The sequence below is a fragment of the Amborella trichopoda genome, chromosome 11 (genome assembly GCF_054954075.1).
Source record: "Amborella trichopoda isolate Santa Cruz 75 chromosome 11, AtrichopodaSantaCruz75HAP2 v2.0, whole genome shotgun sequence".
NCBI lineage: Eukaryota > Viridiplantae > Streptophyta > Magnoliopsida > Amborellales > Amborellaceae > Amborella > Amborella trichopoda.
Window position 1 is genome coordinate 39,033,058 of NC_142346.1, and position 18,760 is coordinate 39,051,817.

General features: G+C 36.8%; 1 protein-coding gene and 2 long non-coding RNA genes across 7 annotated transcripts in view; 2 read left to right on the top strand and 1 right to left on the bottom strand.

The window, feature by feature from the left end:
* LOC148779903 (uncharacterized) lies at positions 1 to 5,040 on the top strand. 2 transcript variants are annotated; one of them, XR_016044047.1, is made up of 3 exons: positions 1 to 777; positions 1,580 to 1,644; positions 4,276 to 5,040. It is a non-coding gene; the product is annotated as an uncharacterized LOC148779903 (long non-coding RNA). The 2 variants fall into 2 exon arrangements; XR_016044048.1 differs by lacking the exon at positions 4,276 to 5,040 and adding an exon at positions 2,096 to 2,319 and having other exon boundaries at positions 42 to 777.
* Positions 5,041 to 6,329: 1,289 nt separating this feature from the next.
* LOC18436873 (DNA polymerase delta subunit 1) overlaps positions 6,330 to 18,760 on the bottom strand; it is a 45,384-nt gene continuing 32,953 nt past the window's right edge. For 2 of the 4 annotated variants that reach the window (XM_006847095.4, XM_088851471.1), the window contains 14 exons: positions 18,563 to 18,619; positions 18,345 to 18,432; positions 18,177 to 18,256; positions 17,949 to 18,062; positions 17,207 to 17,321; positions 16,956 to 17,128; positions 16,668 to 16,739; positions 8,029 to 8,103; positions 7,848 to 7,937; positions 7,609 to 7,769; positions 7,431 to 7,504; positions 7,255 to 7,342; positions 7,061 to 7,164; positions 6,330 to 6,953 (listed from right to left, as the gene is read on the bottom strand). In XM_006847095.4, the coding sequence (XP_006847158.4) occupies positions 7,077 to 7,164; positions 7,255 to 7,342; positions 7,431 to 7,504; positions 7,609 to 7,769; positions 7,848 to 7,937; positions 8,029 to 8,103; positions 16,668 to 16,739; positions 16,956 to 17,128; positions 17,207 to 17,321; positions 17,949 to 18,062; positions 18,177 to 18,256; positions 18,345 to 18,432; positions 18,563 to 18,619 (1,275 nt within the window). In that variant the 3' untranslated portion in view covers positions 6,330 to 6,953; positions 7,061 to 7,076. The remainder of the gene's footprint in view (positions 6,954 to 7,060; positions 7,165 to 7,254; positions 7,343 to 7,430; positions 7,505 to 7,608; positions 7,770 to 7,847; positions 7,938 to 8,028; positions 8,104 to 16,667; positions 16,740 to 16,955; positions 17,129 to 17,206; positions 17,322 to 17,948; positions 18,063 to 18,176; positions 18,257 to 18,344; positions 18,433 to 18,562; positions 18,620 to 18,760) is intronic. The other 2 variants (XR_016044046.1, XM_088851470.1) reach the window with 2 other exon arrangements.
* On the top strand, positions 7,514 to 9,754 carry LOC148779904 (uncharacterized). The gene is made up of 2 exons (XR_016044049.1): positions 7,514 to 7,818; positions 9,453 to 9,754. It is a non-coding gene; the product is annotated as an uncharacterized LOC148779904 (long non-coding RNA).

An 18,760-nucleotide genomic window follows, 5' to 3' on the forward strand; every position in this document is an offset into this window, starting at 1 on the left:
ACCCTTCTCTTTTTAATGCGCTTCACTTCACTCCCACAACCGACATAAGCTCACCTCTCTCTCTCTCTAGATTTTTTATTACTCTCTCTCTCTCTCTCTCTCTAGATTTTTAATTGCTCTCTCTCTAGATTTCACCAGAGATCAAAGTGCAACCGCCATGGAAGCAGCAGCGGCGGCGAAGAAGCGGAAGGGGACAAAAGTTCCCCCTCGGCGTGGAGCGGTGAAGAAGAAGATATTCTATTCTCTCACCTCTTCCCTCCACACTCTCTCTCTCTCCTACATTCAATTCATCGCACAGCTACTCGCCTCCGCCTCCGCCTCCGCCTCCTCCTTAGCCCCGGAAAGCCCCACCAAAACATCGCCTCCACCAGCATCACCACTCCCTCCTATTTCGCCGCTGGCGCCGCCACCAACACCACACTCTTGAAATAGTCCTCCTCTCCTCGTCTGAAATAACAGGACGCCCCTCTCATTAATTACCCCCTGCCTTGTTCCTTAATTCACTCTTCTCTCTTTTGCAGATTCGATTTGTTGTAATTGTCATTGAGGCATGGTTTTTTTTTGCTGAGCGCCATCAATCATTCGTTTTATTTGCTGTCAAATTCTCGATATCCATTTGTGTTTTTAGGTGATATTTGACCATTGGGGCTTCTCCCTTCTTGCTAGAAACAGAGGAGATTGAATCCCTGGGTCTTCTTTTTCCCATCCATATCGACAACCTACTCTGTTTATGGTTTTAATGGGGCCCAATTCTCCATTGATCACCCAAAGAAAAAGGTATTGGATTTGGTGGAATCTCTATTTTTTTTCCCTGCAAATTTTCAATTGGGCTAGGCATCAAACAAAACCACAGCTTGTTGCTTCTGTTCTTGCATAGAGTTCTAAAGGAAATAAGAGGTGTAATGAGGAATTGCTGGGAGCTTCTTCTGAGTTACTGATACGTCCACACGAGCTGGTTTTTAGTTCAGTTGTGCTCGTTTCACATTATTTTCTTGTATAAAAAACAAGTATACATTCAGTTGTGCTCCTTTCACATTATTTTCTTGTATAAAAACAAGTATACATATGTTTAACTTGTGCAGGCTATGGCCTATAGTATGGATTAGGCTGGTGATGGATTCATGGATGATGTAGGGTTCTTGACCATTTGAAACTATTTTAGGGATTTGTGATGATGATTCATGGATAATGTAGGGTTCTTGACCCTTGTAAGGATTTGTTATTTAGCTTGGCTTATATAATGTTATACATTCACTGGGTATGTGCATTCTTTTTTATGAATTTCATATGCTTATAGCATAATAACATCTTCTTTTCTCACCAGACTCCTCACGCTCTGCAAAAACCGGTACAGAATGCTCCTTTCCTTAACGAGGACAATTGTCCGGGGATCCCATCCCACTTTAGGGCTCAAATCCACTTTATACTAAAGAAAAATAAAAATAAAAATGAGATGCTTTCGGATTGCCGTACGTAATAAATGCTTACGTTTTTTGGGCGATTGATTTATCTACGGAATAAATTGGGGTTTTTATTACCGTTTAATAACATTTTTTCACATTTTATTTTTTTTTTGCAGGAAAAAACAATGCTGGATTTGTTATTTTTGTATCGCTGCTGCTGTATTTCATATACTTATCTAAGGTGAGAAGTCCAAATTTCTATTTACATTCAAATATGATTGTATCCAAAATGCCCCCCTTTTTCATTTCTGCCCCAAAACAAGTTATTTGAGAGTAGACTGCGAAAATAAAAGGCCTTCCTTGCTCGTTGTTATTGCCGGATGAGACGGCCGTTTAGGGTAAGAAAAAAAAACAGGGACAGGAGGTAGTCCCAAAACCATGTTCAGACGTAAATCGCTCAAAAAAAACTCCACAAGTAACTTGGAATAAATATTATCCTTATTAAACTTCGGAAAATGTGTCATGGTTACATTTGTAAAAGACCCTCAAATTATAACCTCAAACTAGGTTCCATGAAAGTCATTGACGCAAGCTCTTTTATTGTAGAAGCGTGCAAACGAGCTGGCCTTGCTTTAGATTTTTCTCAATTTTATTTTTTTTTGGTAAATTCCTTTCACAATCTTCTTTGCCAGGTCATGGATTACGTTTGCCCTAATCGGGCCAAAGCAAATTATTTCCAAGGCCTCGAAGATGGGGGCGGGTGAATACTATAGCAATATGAACAAATGAAATCATCGTCGTATCAGTTTTTCAATTATTTGAAGTTGATCGTACACTAAATGAAAGTTGATTGTACACTAAATGCCATACTTTCAGTAGGGTTGGCTACACGAATCACTTACTCAGATTTCCATAATATTCTTACATAGGGCTGAGAATTTACTCGATCCGGATTTGAGTCAAATTTTAAATCCCGGTATGGATCAAATCTGGGTAAAAGGGGATTCGATTCGGATTCAACCCGATTTTTAAACTAGTATATATCATTATTTTTTAAATATATATAGCTATATTTTTGTTAATTATCTATTTAATATATATTTAATTAATTTTGTAAAATTTTAGAAAACCTAATATGGATCCCATATAGTTTTTGGATCCAAACTCTATCCGATCTCATGTAAGAGTTTTAAAATATGATCATGATCTAAATATTCTATATCCAATCTGATCTGGATCCTGATCCATATCCAACATATACTATTCTGATTTGATTCAAAAATTTTCAGCCCTATTCCTACGCTAATATTACCAGCATCCAAATATGCGACATTAACCTAGGTTTACGACTGCATTCATAGCAAGGTTTAATTACTCGCACCAAGCGCAATTGGGAATGGGGGACATGTTGACCGTTGTATCAAAATCAATCTGTCCAATATTACAGTTCTTATGTGATCCGCTATTTATAATCATTAAGTAGTTCAATGGTCGAAGCATCCGCAACTAACTACAATAATAGGAGCGTCTCTGATGTCTCAAATATCGGGTTAAATCCAAAACAAGGAAAGAGGCTTACAATAGGGTTGTCCAATATTTGGTACATGAACAATTAAATATGAACGACCTTAATTGACCTACAAACTATACTTAAAATAAAATGAAATGAAAAACTGGTCTGGGTGCCAAAATATATAGAAAATTAAAATGCGATAAAGACGGACCAACGCGTAAATTTTACAAAAAAATATAGAGCACTATGTAGTATATCGAAAATATTTTCTGGTTTCTTTTGTAACTTTTCTTAAAATTTTACATAATAATATTTAGGGTGTGGTTTATATAAGGTTGTAATCTTATACAATCCAATTAAGACGCACCTCCAAATTTTATAATAATATGTAATTTTGGTGTAAAAAATTCTTAAGATTATCTGAGAACTAATTTTCATATCTAATTTTAAAGTTTTAAACTCCAAAAATTGTTAAAATCAAGTAGATCTATAAACACATGAAGATCTTGAATGTGAAAGATCTTGAAAATGAATGGTCTAGATAATGTGTTGCAAGGTGCATTATTTTTGAGACTCAAAATCTTTTTTGTTTTTCATATTCTTACATCTCAATGTCAAGATGATCAATTAGAGAGTTTTCTAACATTAAAACAACATTTTCTGGTGGAATTTTTCATGTGCATCTTTAATTCTACATTTTAAGGCTGCAACCTTTGTATAAGCTTTTCCCAAATATTTATCTTACCCTAAAATTTTTTTTTAAAAAGAAGTCAATAAAAATAATACTACATTAAATAAAAAGAAACAAAAAGAAGTCCATAAAAATGGCAAGGAAATGATAGTTGCCACTGGCTGAATAGAAAACAAATCAAGCTAGCTGGCAAGGCTGAGAAATAAAGCCAGACGGCAACGACCGAGTCAGGTGTTCGAGAGAGCAAAGTGAACGAATCACTTTCAAGAAGAGGCCATTAATTTTTTATTATATATTTCTAAAAATATTTCCATCTATTTGTCGACTCAATGCATATGATGTGCGCTAGTAACAATTAATCAACAAATAAAAGGAACAACAAAGAAGACAATGGAAAGAGGGACCACAAACAATGTACTTATACGATAATTATTTCTCTTTCCAATATTTATGTTTAACTTTTCAATCGTAACAAACTGATATTTACAAAGTGGGGTTACAAATTCAGATCAACTAGAAAACAGATTCTCGATGTGTATCAATCTTTGTTAAAGAAAACAAAAGTATACCTACACCGAGTTACCACATTGTGGTTTTCATTCCTACTAATAAGATCATCATGCTACTAACTTTAAAATTCTTAACTCCTAATCTACTTTAAAATACAGGTAGGGCATGACTGCCCCAAAAAAAAAAAAAAAAAAAAAAAAAAAAAACCAGTGAATAACAATAATCTCAGCATTTCGCTCCAACCAGCCGACATTTTCGATTGAGGAAGGCTCTAGCTCTAATGGGCATCATCCGCACAGTGGGCATGATGTGTTGTGTTCTACCAGGCACTTCATGATACAGTGGCTATGGAATTTGTGAGTGCACGGAATCACCCATGCATCTGTGTTAGCAACAAAGACACACTGCATTCTTCTTGCTCTCTGTTCTCTGTTCTCTATCTCTATCTTGTTTAGGTGCTTAAGTGCTTGGCTAATGGTGTCGATATTCATGAACATCATCGATATACTTAGTCGAAAACTTTTCAACCATCATCTTCAGGCGCACCTCACTTACAGCATAGGGAGGACAGTCATACACAACCATTATGTTCTCTAATTCCTCCCAAAGGAGAACCTGAAAATCATGGATTAAGTGCATGAAGAAACATGTGCGCTCGCTCATCTGTGGTTTGCACTTCATCAGAACCATGGTACATTCGTGTAACCATAGCGGTTCTGTCCCCCACCCACCCTACTGCGTCCGGCCGTACATCAACATATATTTGTTCCTAGAAATGTATGATGATATTTGCTCATAAAAATGTATGATGATGGAAATATTCACATCATTAGTAATGTCCGGAAGATCTGTTTGATCTCACGTGGAAAAGCAAGGAGTATCAAAATCCCTAACAAATAAATAAAGGGTAGTCCATGTAGAAATGGGTCGACTTTTAAAATTTTATTTTTGAAATGGATTTTTTTACCTAATTTTTAAGGACATGTAATCTCTAACATAGAGATCATGAATATATATAAAAATAAATAAAAATAATAGTAATGATTTTATGGATAAAACATTTGGACTGTTAGTTTCAATTGTTTTTATATTGACCACCTATTTGCATCCATCTTTAAAATTGATATTTTATACCTTGGAACTGTAGAAATACAGTCCAACCCAAATAAAATACTTTTTTTATAAATAAATACAAAAATATAATAATCCCTCATAGGGAGGCGTTAGTTATTAGTACCCTTGTTTGTAAGAAAAAAAAACAAATGATATAGAGAAACAGAAGCAAGTAGAAACAAATATTTCAAATTACAGCCAATTTATTTTGGAATTAATATAAGGAAAGAGTTTATATAAAGTTGAGCCTCTAAACAATCAAATTAAGGTGCACCTCAAAAACTCATTAAAATAGATTGCCACGACGTTGAAAAACCCTAAATTCGATCATCTCGAATTCAAGATGTAAAGACATGAGAAAAAATAGAATTCAAGTCCATGAAATAGTACATCTTGTAATGCATTATCTAGATAATCAGTTTTCAAGATTTTTATAGATTTTCTCGATATACACTGTTTTTTAATTTAAATTTTATAATTAGAGATGAAAATAAATTTTCAAGCCATCATAAATATTTCTTATTCTGAAATAAAATATTTCGACACTTTTCAAGCCATCGTAAATATTTCTTATACTGAAATAAGATATTTCAGTACTATTTGAAGGCGAGTTCTAGTTTGATTATTTTGGGCCTCAACCTCATCCAAACCACACCCTTAATATTAGGATAGACTAGGATGATGATGAAGAAGATTATAACCCCTTCCCAAAAAAAAACGCAAGCCTAAGCCTAATTTGAATCTAGGTTGTTCTTATTACCGAGCCCTGTTTTCCTTAGCTCAATGACATGCATGCCTTAGATTGGTTGAGCCTCTTGCGTAGTGCTATATGTTCTCAACCTGCAAGTTTAGAGCATCCATAAATGTTTGAAGAACATTTCCCAGGTCCAGTAGGTCATTTGCATCTCCAGTGGCTGATGCAAAATCGCCGAGTAAGTTCAGAATTGATGGCTAGGGGATTCAAGAACCCCAGAATTTGCCTCTCTCTCTCTCTCTAAGAAGATGTTGGAGATGCTCCTCTGCAGAAGACAGATAATCCAATATTTGGAGCAGCTCCATATGATGATTCACTTTGAAGGAAGACCAATGACAAGATGAATTGATAACTGAGGAAACCGTAGGTGATATTAATTAGAATGAAAGCAGTTCACAGAACCTGGTAGATTTCTGCAATAAAATTACGGTCAACAGTATAAAATTATGTTAAATAGTGATCCATTGCCATCCCAAATGGGCATCTCTGTGCATACTGCTGTCCCCTTTCTAGTAATACTTAGTTTACATGACATTATGAAGTTGATCAGATGAAGAGACCGACGCTTTTGGCAATTCATTCTCATCTTCCTAGCAAGCATCGTGCAAAAAAATGGCAGCACCATGCATCACTTCCGTTTTATACCTGTCCGTTTCTAAACCCTGAGTCATCGTCTAATCAAAATGTCATCTGGACTCGGTTTGGTGATGGGAAAGGAAAGCTGGACTGTGTAGTGACCTGAGCAATGTTCTCACTCTTGAGGCCTAAAATAACCAAGAATACCAGGTACCAAAGCATCTTGTCTTTCTAAATTCATTGTTATGTAGAACTCTCAAGTGGGACCTGAGCAGTCAATCCATGCATACCCATCCATAGCATGATCTTTGGAAAAGACCTATCCTGTTGGAACAGCATCAAGGGTCTTCGAAACCAAATAAGGTAAGACTTCAAGCAACCATGTACGCATTCCTAGCATATCACAAAGCAAATATATATATTACAGTATTTCAACCATTTAGGGGTGGGCGGGGGGGGAGACAAAAGAACACTTCACAGTTGAATAATTGATAACACACCTAAAAAATGCACTACTCAGAACTGCCACCTATCCAATTGCAGCTCCGCTTCTGCCAGATCCTTTTGCGCTTTCTTTCTTCTATAAAATATCGGACAGTCCCGACTACAAGAAAGAAAAGCAATTTCTTAAATCTTGATTACAGAGATATTTTAATCATCATATGGGGTAGGATGCAAAGGAAAGTGAGTCAACCTTGTACAGAGCACATCCTGATGGAGAGAGCCTTGACACCTCTGGCACTCAGTCCATAGCCTCCCAAAAAGCATTTCTAACTCACTCACTGTTATATACACATGTCAACTTCACAATTAATCTACACATAGATGTAGGCACAGATAATCAGCTACCACTAGGGTCAAAATGAGTACCATTAGCAACTGTGCGGTTGTACAATTCAACTTCTCTTCCTTTGCAATGATTACAGAGTGTTTGCTCTGAATTTCTGGCACAGCAAGCACACATGAAGGTTAACTCATAGTACAAGTCTTGAAAATAGAGTTTTCCTGGCACTTAAGGAGAAGAGTAAGCAAAATGTTCAGTCGTTACCTGATTGGGGTTTTACAGCCAATGCAAGTCAGTTGTTTCTTCGCAAATTTCATGATACCACTGTTGGATGGAGTTGATATGGAAACAGCCCTTGTATGACTACCATGGAGAAGCTCTCTGCTTGCATTCTTCAGAATTGGCTCAAAGATCCGCACAAGTGGCTGCACTATAGGAGATAGTTAAAGCCCAATTCAACTAGGAGATGTAAAGGTAAATTTTCATGACAATCTTAAACTCACCTTGCTAATTTGATTTTCTAAATAGTATTGAGGATCTATGGGAATGTTGTTCTCCAGTACATATATAGGATCCTCAGACCTTTCATAGGCCTAGTTGTCAAAAAGCAGGTAATATTCTGAGAAATAAAAACCAATCAAGTGTAATCTGCAGTTGAATAATGTTGCACCACATACAGCTTACCTTGGCACCTTTTGCAGCTTTAATAATGACATAAGGAACACGATCTCCAACTGTTGGAGCAGTAGCAGCATCTCTCTATCCAACAAAGCAACCAAACATAGAACAGTAAGACCAAACATCTATTGATAACCTAAAATGTTGGCACAGAATCATCAAAACAGCACACGCTCAGGATAATTCAGAAATTACTTTTTCATAAGAAGATATTCAGAAGTCATTTTAGCATCAGATTATGCACTAACAGAGTTCCTAAAGAAATAGACCTCACTTTAAGAAAAACAGTTAGCTCATAGGGAGAAAGGCATGTTAACAAACTTCTGCTTTTATGAAATTAGAGAGAGCAGCACACTTAGATGATCACTACTAGCGTTTCCAAACTATGAACATTTTATACTTCAGGCAGCCATCTTCGCCACTGAACATTTACTTTTGCCACAGGCATTTCCAGTAATACAATTATAGTGAACTTTTCCTCAAAAAATGTGCATGACGATTTTGATCCAACCATCCTGCAGCTAACTCACAAAATAAGTTTCAAAATGAAACTAGTTGTTAGTTTCCCATAGGCATTATCCCATGGCAGTCAAAAGTGAGAAGACCAACATTTCAATTCAAAACAGTCTTTGGATTTCTAGTTCCCTCACAATTTACCCAGGATACTGCTGGCTTTTAAACTTATCCATTATCCCATGAGATTCTCTCGAGTAACTTCTTTGAAAGTATATATCATTCCATCTAAATAACAGATTTACTTCAAAACGACATGGTTTTATCTTTTATAAATATGATTCTACTGCCATTCATTTCCTCCAGCAGATCCTCTTCACCAAATACAGTTAGTATTTTTCAACAAAAGATTAAGAATGAGGATGTAACATAAAGATTTGTTTACTGATTGACTGGTATTCCCAAAGAAACCCCAGTCGGGTTGTATCCAAATATCCATCTTGAAACCCAACAGATCCAAAACATATCTTAAAAATCCCAGGTCCACATATGCCCTCATGGGCTTTAATGAGACCAACAATGATCAAAATTTCAGGTCTTCCTTCTTTATGTATTAAGGCAAGACCATAGATTATTTTTTTTTGGGGGGGTTTGGGGGGGCAGGGTTTTGGGCTTGGTTGGGGAGTGCCCATCCTTCCCCCCCGGTCCGGAATCTCGGTTTAGCAATCCCAAGGCCAGAGCCCTAACTTACAGGGATCTCAATCTCTATAGAAGGGGGAGCACGCACTGAAAATAGGGTCGCGAACCTAGTTTGAAGAGATCTCGATCAGGGAGAGTTTCAAAAAAATTTGAATCTTGAACTGTTATCTTCGATTTCATGATATTTTTTGTTTTCTGACTATTTTCTAGCTAAATGACCACGTATTGATGACTTTTGCTTTCCTTTTTTCATGGCTGTCATTCGCATGCCGAACCAGAATGACGAAAGTTCGCTTGGACCGGAGGGAGATCCCTAGTCCCCAGATGGTTCGCAACTGGAGAAATGCTTGGGTTGTCTAGACCAAGTGATTCACTATAGTAGATCCCCCAGTCTTGCCCGATTCACTGTAGGACTTGGGCAATTCCCGAGTTCGGTTCTTAACATGGCCCGACATTCTCATTTTTCTCAATTTTTTATGGGGTTTTCAAGCTATAAAGTTATCACTATGCATGTGCATATGTTATGCTAAAAAAGTGATACTACATATTTCAATTACAATATATACATGTGTATATAAAATGCCTTATATCAAGACACTTTATGAGCAACACTATCAGGCTCACAAGGTAGGGAGCTTCTGCCATTGATCGATCCCATGCTCTCTCACCCAGCAACTATAGGCAGGGAACTCAATGCAATCAGAGTACAATCCGACATCTCAACTCAAGGAAAAAGGCTCCCTGAGGAGTGCAAATGGGAAAGGATAAGATTCCCCATAATCTGTTAACTTGGACCTAGAAAATAATTTGTGATACACAAAATTAGGCATTTATTGATCTTGGGTCACTTAAGTTCTTCTAACACTTGACCGGAGTTTAGGGCAAGGTTAAACCATCCTCACCTATAGAATTCATGAGAGTATTGCTTGATGTCCACCTTGACCACATCCCATCAATATTGACAAAAAGCTGTAGTGATGCAATATAGTCACATTACCTACATCTGCCAAGAGAGAATACTGCTTTCCTATGCTCTAGGTTCAAATCCCACGCTGACTTGTGCAACAAAAATCGCCTTCCTAACCTCAACTTGCACATTCCCATTTCAAGATCATAATCATCCTCTCCATGATGCACTCAGAAACAAGAACATCTATGAGAGGCATCAAACTCTCCTTGGCTGTGGAAAATCTTCAAAAAATGGTCCAGCAGAGCACTGTACACAGGCTCACCTTTCTCTGATCAAGAATCCTCACATTAATGTAAAGAACAATGTTAAAAGAGCCATAGGCTCCTGCCTAGGCCTTTTGAGGGCCTGGCCACCTAGGCGGGAGCCCAAGAACAGGGACGAGTGGATTATTAATTAAGAGGAAAGTTATATTGTAGTTATTACTTATTAATCAATATCCATAAGATGTGGTTTTGGATATCAAATATTCACAAAATATCATTTTTGTCCAAAGTCTATGACTATTCACAAAAGCCCAATTTCATCATCCAAATAAGGAAAAATTCAATAAATTACAAAAACAATCAATCTTACAACTACAAACATGTAAATATATCGTAAAAGAAAACAATAAAATAAAAGAAAAAACAAATGATTAACAACATAATATGTGGTAGCAAAATCAAATTGAAATATGATAGTACTTTAAAAATATCAAAATCAAATCGATGTCGGTGCAAACCTCGTCTATTGGGTCACCAAAAGTCCTCAAAATCGACTACTCTCCAAAAACACCCATGAACTATTGCCTTTATTTTGAGAAGAAATCAAAAAAATTGAAAATCTATTGATCTTTCAATAAATCACAAATGAGAGGTTTTTGGGGAGTTTTTCACTCTCTAAAAGGTAAGGTTTTGGCTTTTGGGGTTTAGAATATCCCCCAAAACCCTTATCCCCACTTTTTAGGGGGGAAAAATAACAAACTGTCATGAGGCAGCGCCTTGCCCACCTAGGTGGGCACTTAGACGCAGGATGCCTAATAGTCCTGCCTAACTAGTGCCTAGGCCTTTTTGAAAATTTTCAGCCTAGACAGCCGAGCCGGCGAATTTGCAAACATTGGTTATGAATGAGATGACCTTTACTATGGGCATTTGAAATCTTCTTTTCTTCTTCTTTTTTCTTTCTATCGGGTTGGTTAACAATGTGATTCAAACCTAGGATGGGACATTGCAATTTTATGGAAACAGATGTATTTTTATAACCTTGCCTAAGCTAACTGAATCACCTCCTCTAATGTTAGCTGATCTCCTCCAAAGTCACAATACTGTAATAGGCCTGTTTCAGATCTGTATACTTGTGTTATTGTCAAAAGATAAGGCACAGATTTCTTCAATCTTATACAGCATGATAATGCCCTCAAGGAATGGCCTCCCAGTCTACAATTTTAGTTTTGATTGTCAGAAGTTGCTAGAACATCCCTGTCATGAAAACCCTCTTGATATCCACTGAAAAATCCATTTTGAACCTTAACATTAAGCAAGCATAGTTTTGAATATGAATGGGGTGGGGCCTCTGACCAAGCAATGACTGAGTCAAATGTAACGGGCCAATGGTCTCAATTTCGTTTAGGTAGATCCATTTGATAAAACATAGAAATCTATCTTCTGAATCCCACAAAACTCTTACACCCAACAGTTCCTTTTAATTATGTCAAGACTTCTACAATAAGGGAGGCAGCTGCCGAAGAGTGTTGGTTAGTAGGTCTCCTAGGCAGTTCCCACTAGACAACCTTGCAGGAGAACACCCCGATAGGTTCCATTAACTATACAACATCTATCAGTGGATCCTTCATAACCAAGGCAGAGATGATTTCCAATACTCCATCGTGTACTCCACTGGAGAGACTCGTCACCATGGTAAAGCAATGAGGAAATTGCAGGACCCCAACTACACTCTCTCCAGGAATAGGATTGCAAGCAATGAAGTTTGCGTGCCTTTCAAAAAGATACTTAACATAATGACAGAGGCAGACTAGAAACCCAGGAACATTTGACCTTTAATATGGGGAGACCTCATAAGAAGTTTCCCGATATCAGTGTTATCCTGCCCCTTATTAAGGATCAGCACCAAAAAATATTTGAAGAGGTGAGGCAATATTGCCTCGACTCAACATACCCGCAACGATGAGGATGAGGCCCAGATGAGGGCTATCATGTGGATTCATAAGGTCTGCATAACTGAAAATATATTTTCTGGAAAATCCATTTTCGAGAGCAAGACCAAGTGACGAGCATGGAAATGTGGTGCAACCAAAAAAATGCCCCACCTGCCAGGCTGATAAGGACCTAGCATCTGTGACACTATGTGCACAGGAGACTGAAGTCATCAACTAAGTTCAAAGTGAGGAGAACATCAAAAGCAAGAAGACATCTATCAAATAACAGTAGGCTACACTACTTACTGAGCAACTATTTCACATGTGGCATGTGCAATAGAAGTGGTCAACCAATTCATGGGAGGCCCCATTTGAACACAATTTATAGGATTATATGATACCTAATGAACTTTCCAAGAGATAGGATTCACTTCTCTGCCATGGTCATCTCCAAATTTCATCCTGGCCTCACCTTGACTGTGTCCGGTTATTTGGACCAGAGGGCCATTATTTGTGGCAATTTTGTGATGTCAAACAAGAAAGATTCAGTGATAGCGAGATCTAGAAAAGTATAATATAGAACCATCGAATGTACAACCTGTGGAATAGATGACATTGTTTGTCAAAGATAGGCTTTGATATTCATTATCCCATGTTCGCACATGAATATGATTGAATAGCTACTCATTTTCTTTACAGTCCCATCTTCCAAGAGCAGACAAAGCATATCGAACTCCATTTCCAAGGAGATCTATACCCCATGTACGCCTAAAGATCAACCATCAGAAATGTTCATCAAAGCTCTCAACCACAATAAGCCGCATAACATAGTGGGCAAGTCAGGAAAGATCAAGCTTGAAGCGAAATACTCTATTTGTCTATATGTGTGAGTGTGAAAGACATTTATCTTTGGTACAATAAGGTTACCATAGCTTTAGCCCTTAAATGTGAAAGTGGACAGTTGGAGGTGTGCTGTTGACCATGCTGCAGTACAAAATTTCTTTTTTGAACTCTGTGACAATGATACGCTCCTAGCAGCCTGATTTAAAATCTGATGGCTAGGCGCAATTGTCACCTTGTACCAAGAGTAAACGGTCTTATACAATATATATATATATGGAAAAAGTTTATATAAGGTTGTAAGATCAAAATGTAGAATTACGGATACACCTCAAACGTCCATCGGAAAAGGTTGTTTCAATGTTGAAAAACCTTCAAATTGTTCATCTAGATATCGAAGTATAAGAATATGAAAAAAAATAAGATTTTGAATGCAAGAAATAATGCATCTTGCAACACATTATCTAGACCGTCTATTTTCAAGATTTTCATATGTTTATAAATCTAATTGATTTCAACAACTTTTGTAGTTTAAAATTTTATAATTAAATATAAAAATAGGTTTTGAAATAATCCTAATAATTTTTTACTCCAAAATTACATATTATGATAAAATTTAGAGGTACGCCTTAATTGGATTGTTTAAGGTTGCAACCTCATAGAAACCACACCATATATATATATATATATATATATATATATATATATATATATATATATATATATATATATATATATATATATATATATATATATATCATCATCATCAAAAGCCATTTCCCAACTAATTGAGGTCGGCTATACGAATCCTATTCCGCCATTTTGCTCTATTAAGGGTCATACCCTTAGTGAGGCCACGAGTCTCCATATTTTTGAGTCCCCATATTTTTTCTTACTACTTCCAACCAAGTCCTTTTTGGCCTACCCCTTGCCCTTTTTGAGCCTTCCACTTTAACTAACTCGCACTCCTAACAGGTGTTGTACTGGATCTACGCCACACATCTCTAGCCCACCTAAGTCTACTTTCTAGCATCTTATCGCCTACTGGTGCCACACCTAAATTCTCTTGAATGTATTCATTTCGAATTTTATTCCTTCTTGTCTTGCCACTCATCACTAACACCCTTATCTCAGCTACACTCATACTATGGGTTTGTTGTTTCTTGATTGCCATTCATCCATCTCAACATCCTTATCTCAGCTACACTCATAATATGGGTATGTTGTTTCTTGATTGCCCAACATTCCATCCCATATAAAGTTGGTCTTACAATTGTCCTATAGAACTTGCCATTCATCTTTATTAGTATGCGATGATCACATAAAACTATGGTTGCACATATCCACTTCGCCCACCCAGCTTTAATTTTATGCGCTACAGCCTCCTCAATCTCTCTATTTTTTTGGATTATCGACCCAAGATATTGAAAGTACGTTCTTTTTTGTATTTCTTGGCCGTCAATCTTAACTACTTCCTTGTCTCTATTATTATTACTAAACTTGCATTCCATATATTTTATCTTAGTACATCTAATTTTAAAAACTTTAAATTCTATAGCATTCCTCCAAACTTCTAACTTTGTGTTGATGCCGTTTCGAGTCTCATCGATCAAAACTATGTCATCCACAAACAACATGCACCACAATACCTCATCTTGTAGGTTCCTTGTTAAGTCATCCATAACTAAGACAAAGAGGTATAGGCTCAATGCCAATCCCTAATGTAGACCTATGGTCATTGAAAACTCACCCCTCTCCACTAGTTGTTCGTACACTAATTAGCACTCCCTCGTACATATATCTCACCAAGTCGATATAGTGTCTTGAGACTCATTTCTTTTCCAACATCTACCAAATCAAATTGCTAGATACTAAATCATAAAAACCATGTAGAGGTCTTTTTCTTTGGCCCTAAACTTCTCAATCAGTTGCCTAAGTAGGAAAATAGACTCGGTTGTTGACCTCCTTAGTATACAACCGAATTGGTTTTCGTATGCACTCGTAACTTGTTTCATGCCTTAGTGGTTGCTCAATCACTCTCTCCCACAACTTCACAATGTGGCTCATAAGATTGATCCCTTGATGGTTCGCATAATTCAATATGTCTCCTTTGTTCTTGTATATAGGTACCACAATATTTTCCTTCTTAGACATATATATATATATATATATATATATATATATATATATATATATGAAAAATGTTGGCGTAGCCCCACTAGCCTATAGCTACATAAAACTCCAATGGCTCAGATTCAATCTGGGCCGATCTGATGGTCACAACCTCATTTCGTATTTGAATTTTAATTTTTTTTTATACAAATCCAACTCATATGAAATTTTAAGTGTCTATTCTTCTCATCAAGGCGCATCTAATAAAAATATTAAAAAAATAATTCGCAAAACATAAATTGACCAAAATACCCCTAAAGTTTTGAGGGTATTTTGGTTTTAATTTATTTTTGTAAATTATTTTTTTGATATTTTTATTATATTCTCCTATTTTTAAAGAACACTATTCTCCTATTTTCATAGAACACACGCTCAAAATTTCAAGTGATTCGGATTTATATAAAAAAAATTAAAATTAAAATACGAAATGCACTCGCGATCATTGGATCGGCCCAGATTCAATCTGGGCCGTTGGGCTCATATGTAGTTGTAGGCTAGTAGGCCTACACCAGCTTTTTCCTATATATATATATATATGACTAGAAGTGTTTAAATACTTGGTGAGTCCAACTCTGACTCGCTCGAGTCTCTAGAAATTGGCACCTTGCCCATTCTAAACTACTCCGACTTGGGCAACACAAGTCTTGACCAAGTCTGTCTAGGCCCTTAGAAGAACCCACGATTCTGGTCCAAGTATTGACTGGTCAGACTTGGTACCTGGGGAGCTAACTCGGACCCACCCCCTGCCTTGTTTTTATGCGATGGTGTCAGGTGCTTATATCATTGTTCGTGTTTTTTAGCACATGTTATATACTCAAATCACAGTTTTCTTGTGCATGTAAATTATGTAATTAGATGTATAAATTATGTAACTAGATGTATAAATCAACCAACTCCATAGGGAGATTCTTTTCCACATTTGTTTGTTCCAGTGTTAATGGTGGAAATGGAGCCTAAGATGTTATGTTGAGGCACCTGACATGCGATGGTGTCAGGTGCTTATATCATTGTTCGTGTTTTTTAGCACATGTTATTTACTCAAATCACAGTTTTCTTGTGCAAATAAATTATGTAATTAAATATATAAATTATGTAATTAGATGTATAAATCAACCAATCCCACAAGGAGATTCTTTTCCGCTTTTTGTTTTTGAAGTGTTAATGGTGGAAATAGAAGTTAAGATGTTATGTTGAGGCACCTGCCTCGCTAATCAACAATGCACCACAAATATTCAATCTCAATAATAACAACACATTCAACTCTGTGCTCACCAAATTCCTGTCATTTAAGTTCTTAATAAAATTCACAAGCAAGTGCTTACAACTAAATTTATGGTTTACTATTTGTCTTGTAGAACTTTGAAAAAGATGATCTACCTTTCGCATGCGTTCAGCAAGCTCAACATGTGCAGCTTTCACTGCATAGTCATCCCCAGTTTTGGTCAAACCCTGATAATCAGGAAAAACAATAAAGACATGACAAGAGAGGGAAGGGTGAAAAGAATAGGGGGGGGGGGGGGGGAGAGAATATAAAATAAAGGACATGATTATCCTTTAAAATGAAACACACACACTACTAGAATTCCAATAGAAAACATAGGTCATCCCCAAAAATTAAAGGTTATAATTTGGAAGAAATTTCACCCTTGCAAACTAAATTTTCACCTTAGTAATCACCAAAAGTGACAAATCCATGCGATTCATCAAAAGATCAGAAATTGTATTCTTCACATATTGAACTGCACCTGGTATGTCTCGATCAATGAGTATTTTGTGAAGGCATTCATTCACCAGATTTTTCACCAAAAGACAGTTATCCCTTCGAACCGTTTCAATGCCTGGTCAGAAAACAAAAATGAAAAACGTCTCCTAAAAGGATAACCCTAATACGGCAATCAAAAAGCTCCGGTATTCACCTTTGGTGTCCATTTTGTCAAACTTTTCTGGATTGGTCCAGAGAAGTCCAGCATATCTTTTCTTGCTAATCAGTAGATATGGGTAATAAACTTTCTCGAATTCAAGTTTAATGGGCTTCAAAAGGAATAAAAAAAAAATTCTATGATTAGCAACCACTAATATGTAAGATGAAAGCAAAGAACTGCCCATAATATCTACGACTAAACAAATAACTTCAGACGGAAGTTCAAAAAACTGCCATCAGAATTGCATTAGTAAGAAACACTAACCAACCAAGAAGAAACCCAAGAAAACGAGGAAAAGGAAGCATCCATCAGGGAAATTACACACAAAACATAGTAGAAGGAAGTATGACAGCTGAAATAAACAATTTGGAAAAGTAGAAACTGCACAACTGTAAAATCCTAAGCGAATACATTATCCAGCTGAACCTGGACACATTGATCAAAGGCATAAAGCATGCAGGAAAACAACTGGGAATACTAGTTTATGACCCACTACAACCACATCTATGTACTGAATTATGACCCACTACAACCACATCTATGTACTGAAAAAAATGGATGACATGGTTAAGCCATCTTTGATGGTTGACCAACTAGTCTCCCCTTACCATATTTCCATTCAAGCTTCTCTTTATTCAGCTCTTAACCCCAAGTGCTAGTTAGGCCAATTTAGACCAACTAAACTAGACAACCAGATCATTAAGTCAGCAGAACACAAATGATTCAGAAGCCATACCTTTGTAAATGTACCACAGATGTACTCTGCTGCTTCTCTCCCTAATGCCATTGCTTCTTCTACAGTTGGTACACCAAATTGTACCATGACCGAATCGGTGTCTCCATAAATAACCTGACATTAACATAATAATAATTGGGCCAGAGTATGCATAACTAAGAGTAATAGTAGAAGTTTTCGTTCAGCAGATTCAAAAGCTCCCCATCATAGGAAGTTTAGATAAGCTACCTCAGCGTCAGTTTTGTAGCCACCTAGAGTTTTAAACCGTTCTTCAACAAGCCTCTTTGTGTGTTCTATCATCTGGCGACCTAGTCAAGAACCAGGAAGTACAGAGATAAGCAAGATAGCTGACTAATCATTCAAGAAAACATAATACTCTTAACACATCTACTTAACCATAGCTTGTCACACTAGACGATATCTCCAAACAAGGCAGTTGAGCGACAGTTGCTCCAGTAAAACCATATACAGAGTTAGCACTGATCTGCAAATACGCATAAAAGAAATCACTGTAATCAAAATCTTAAGCCATGAGTTCTTGATATCTTCAGGAAATTCTTGTGAGTGGTACCTCCACATCAGAAACAAAAAACATAGATAGAAGAAAATAAGACCTTAAGTGCTAATTGCCGGCCATCTAATACTGCCCTCTCAAATGGATCCTTTGCTTCCTGAGACAGAATTGAACATAATTTTGAAGCGTCAGTTTCATTGAAGCCAAGTCACCTTAAAATATTAAAGGGGCCATAAGCAACCTGACCAAAACAAATAATCCTCGAATAAAATTTAACCACAAAGCCAGTGCTCTTGAC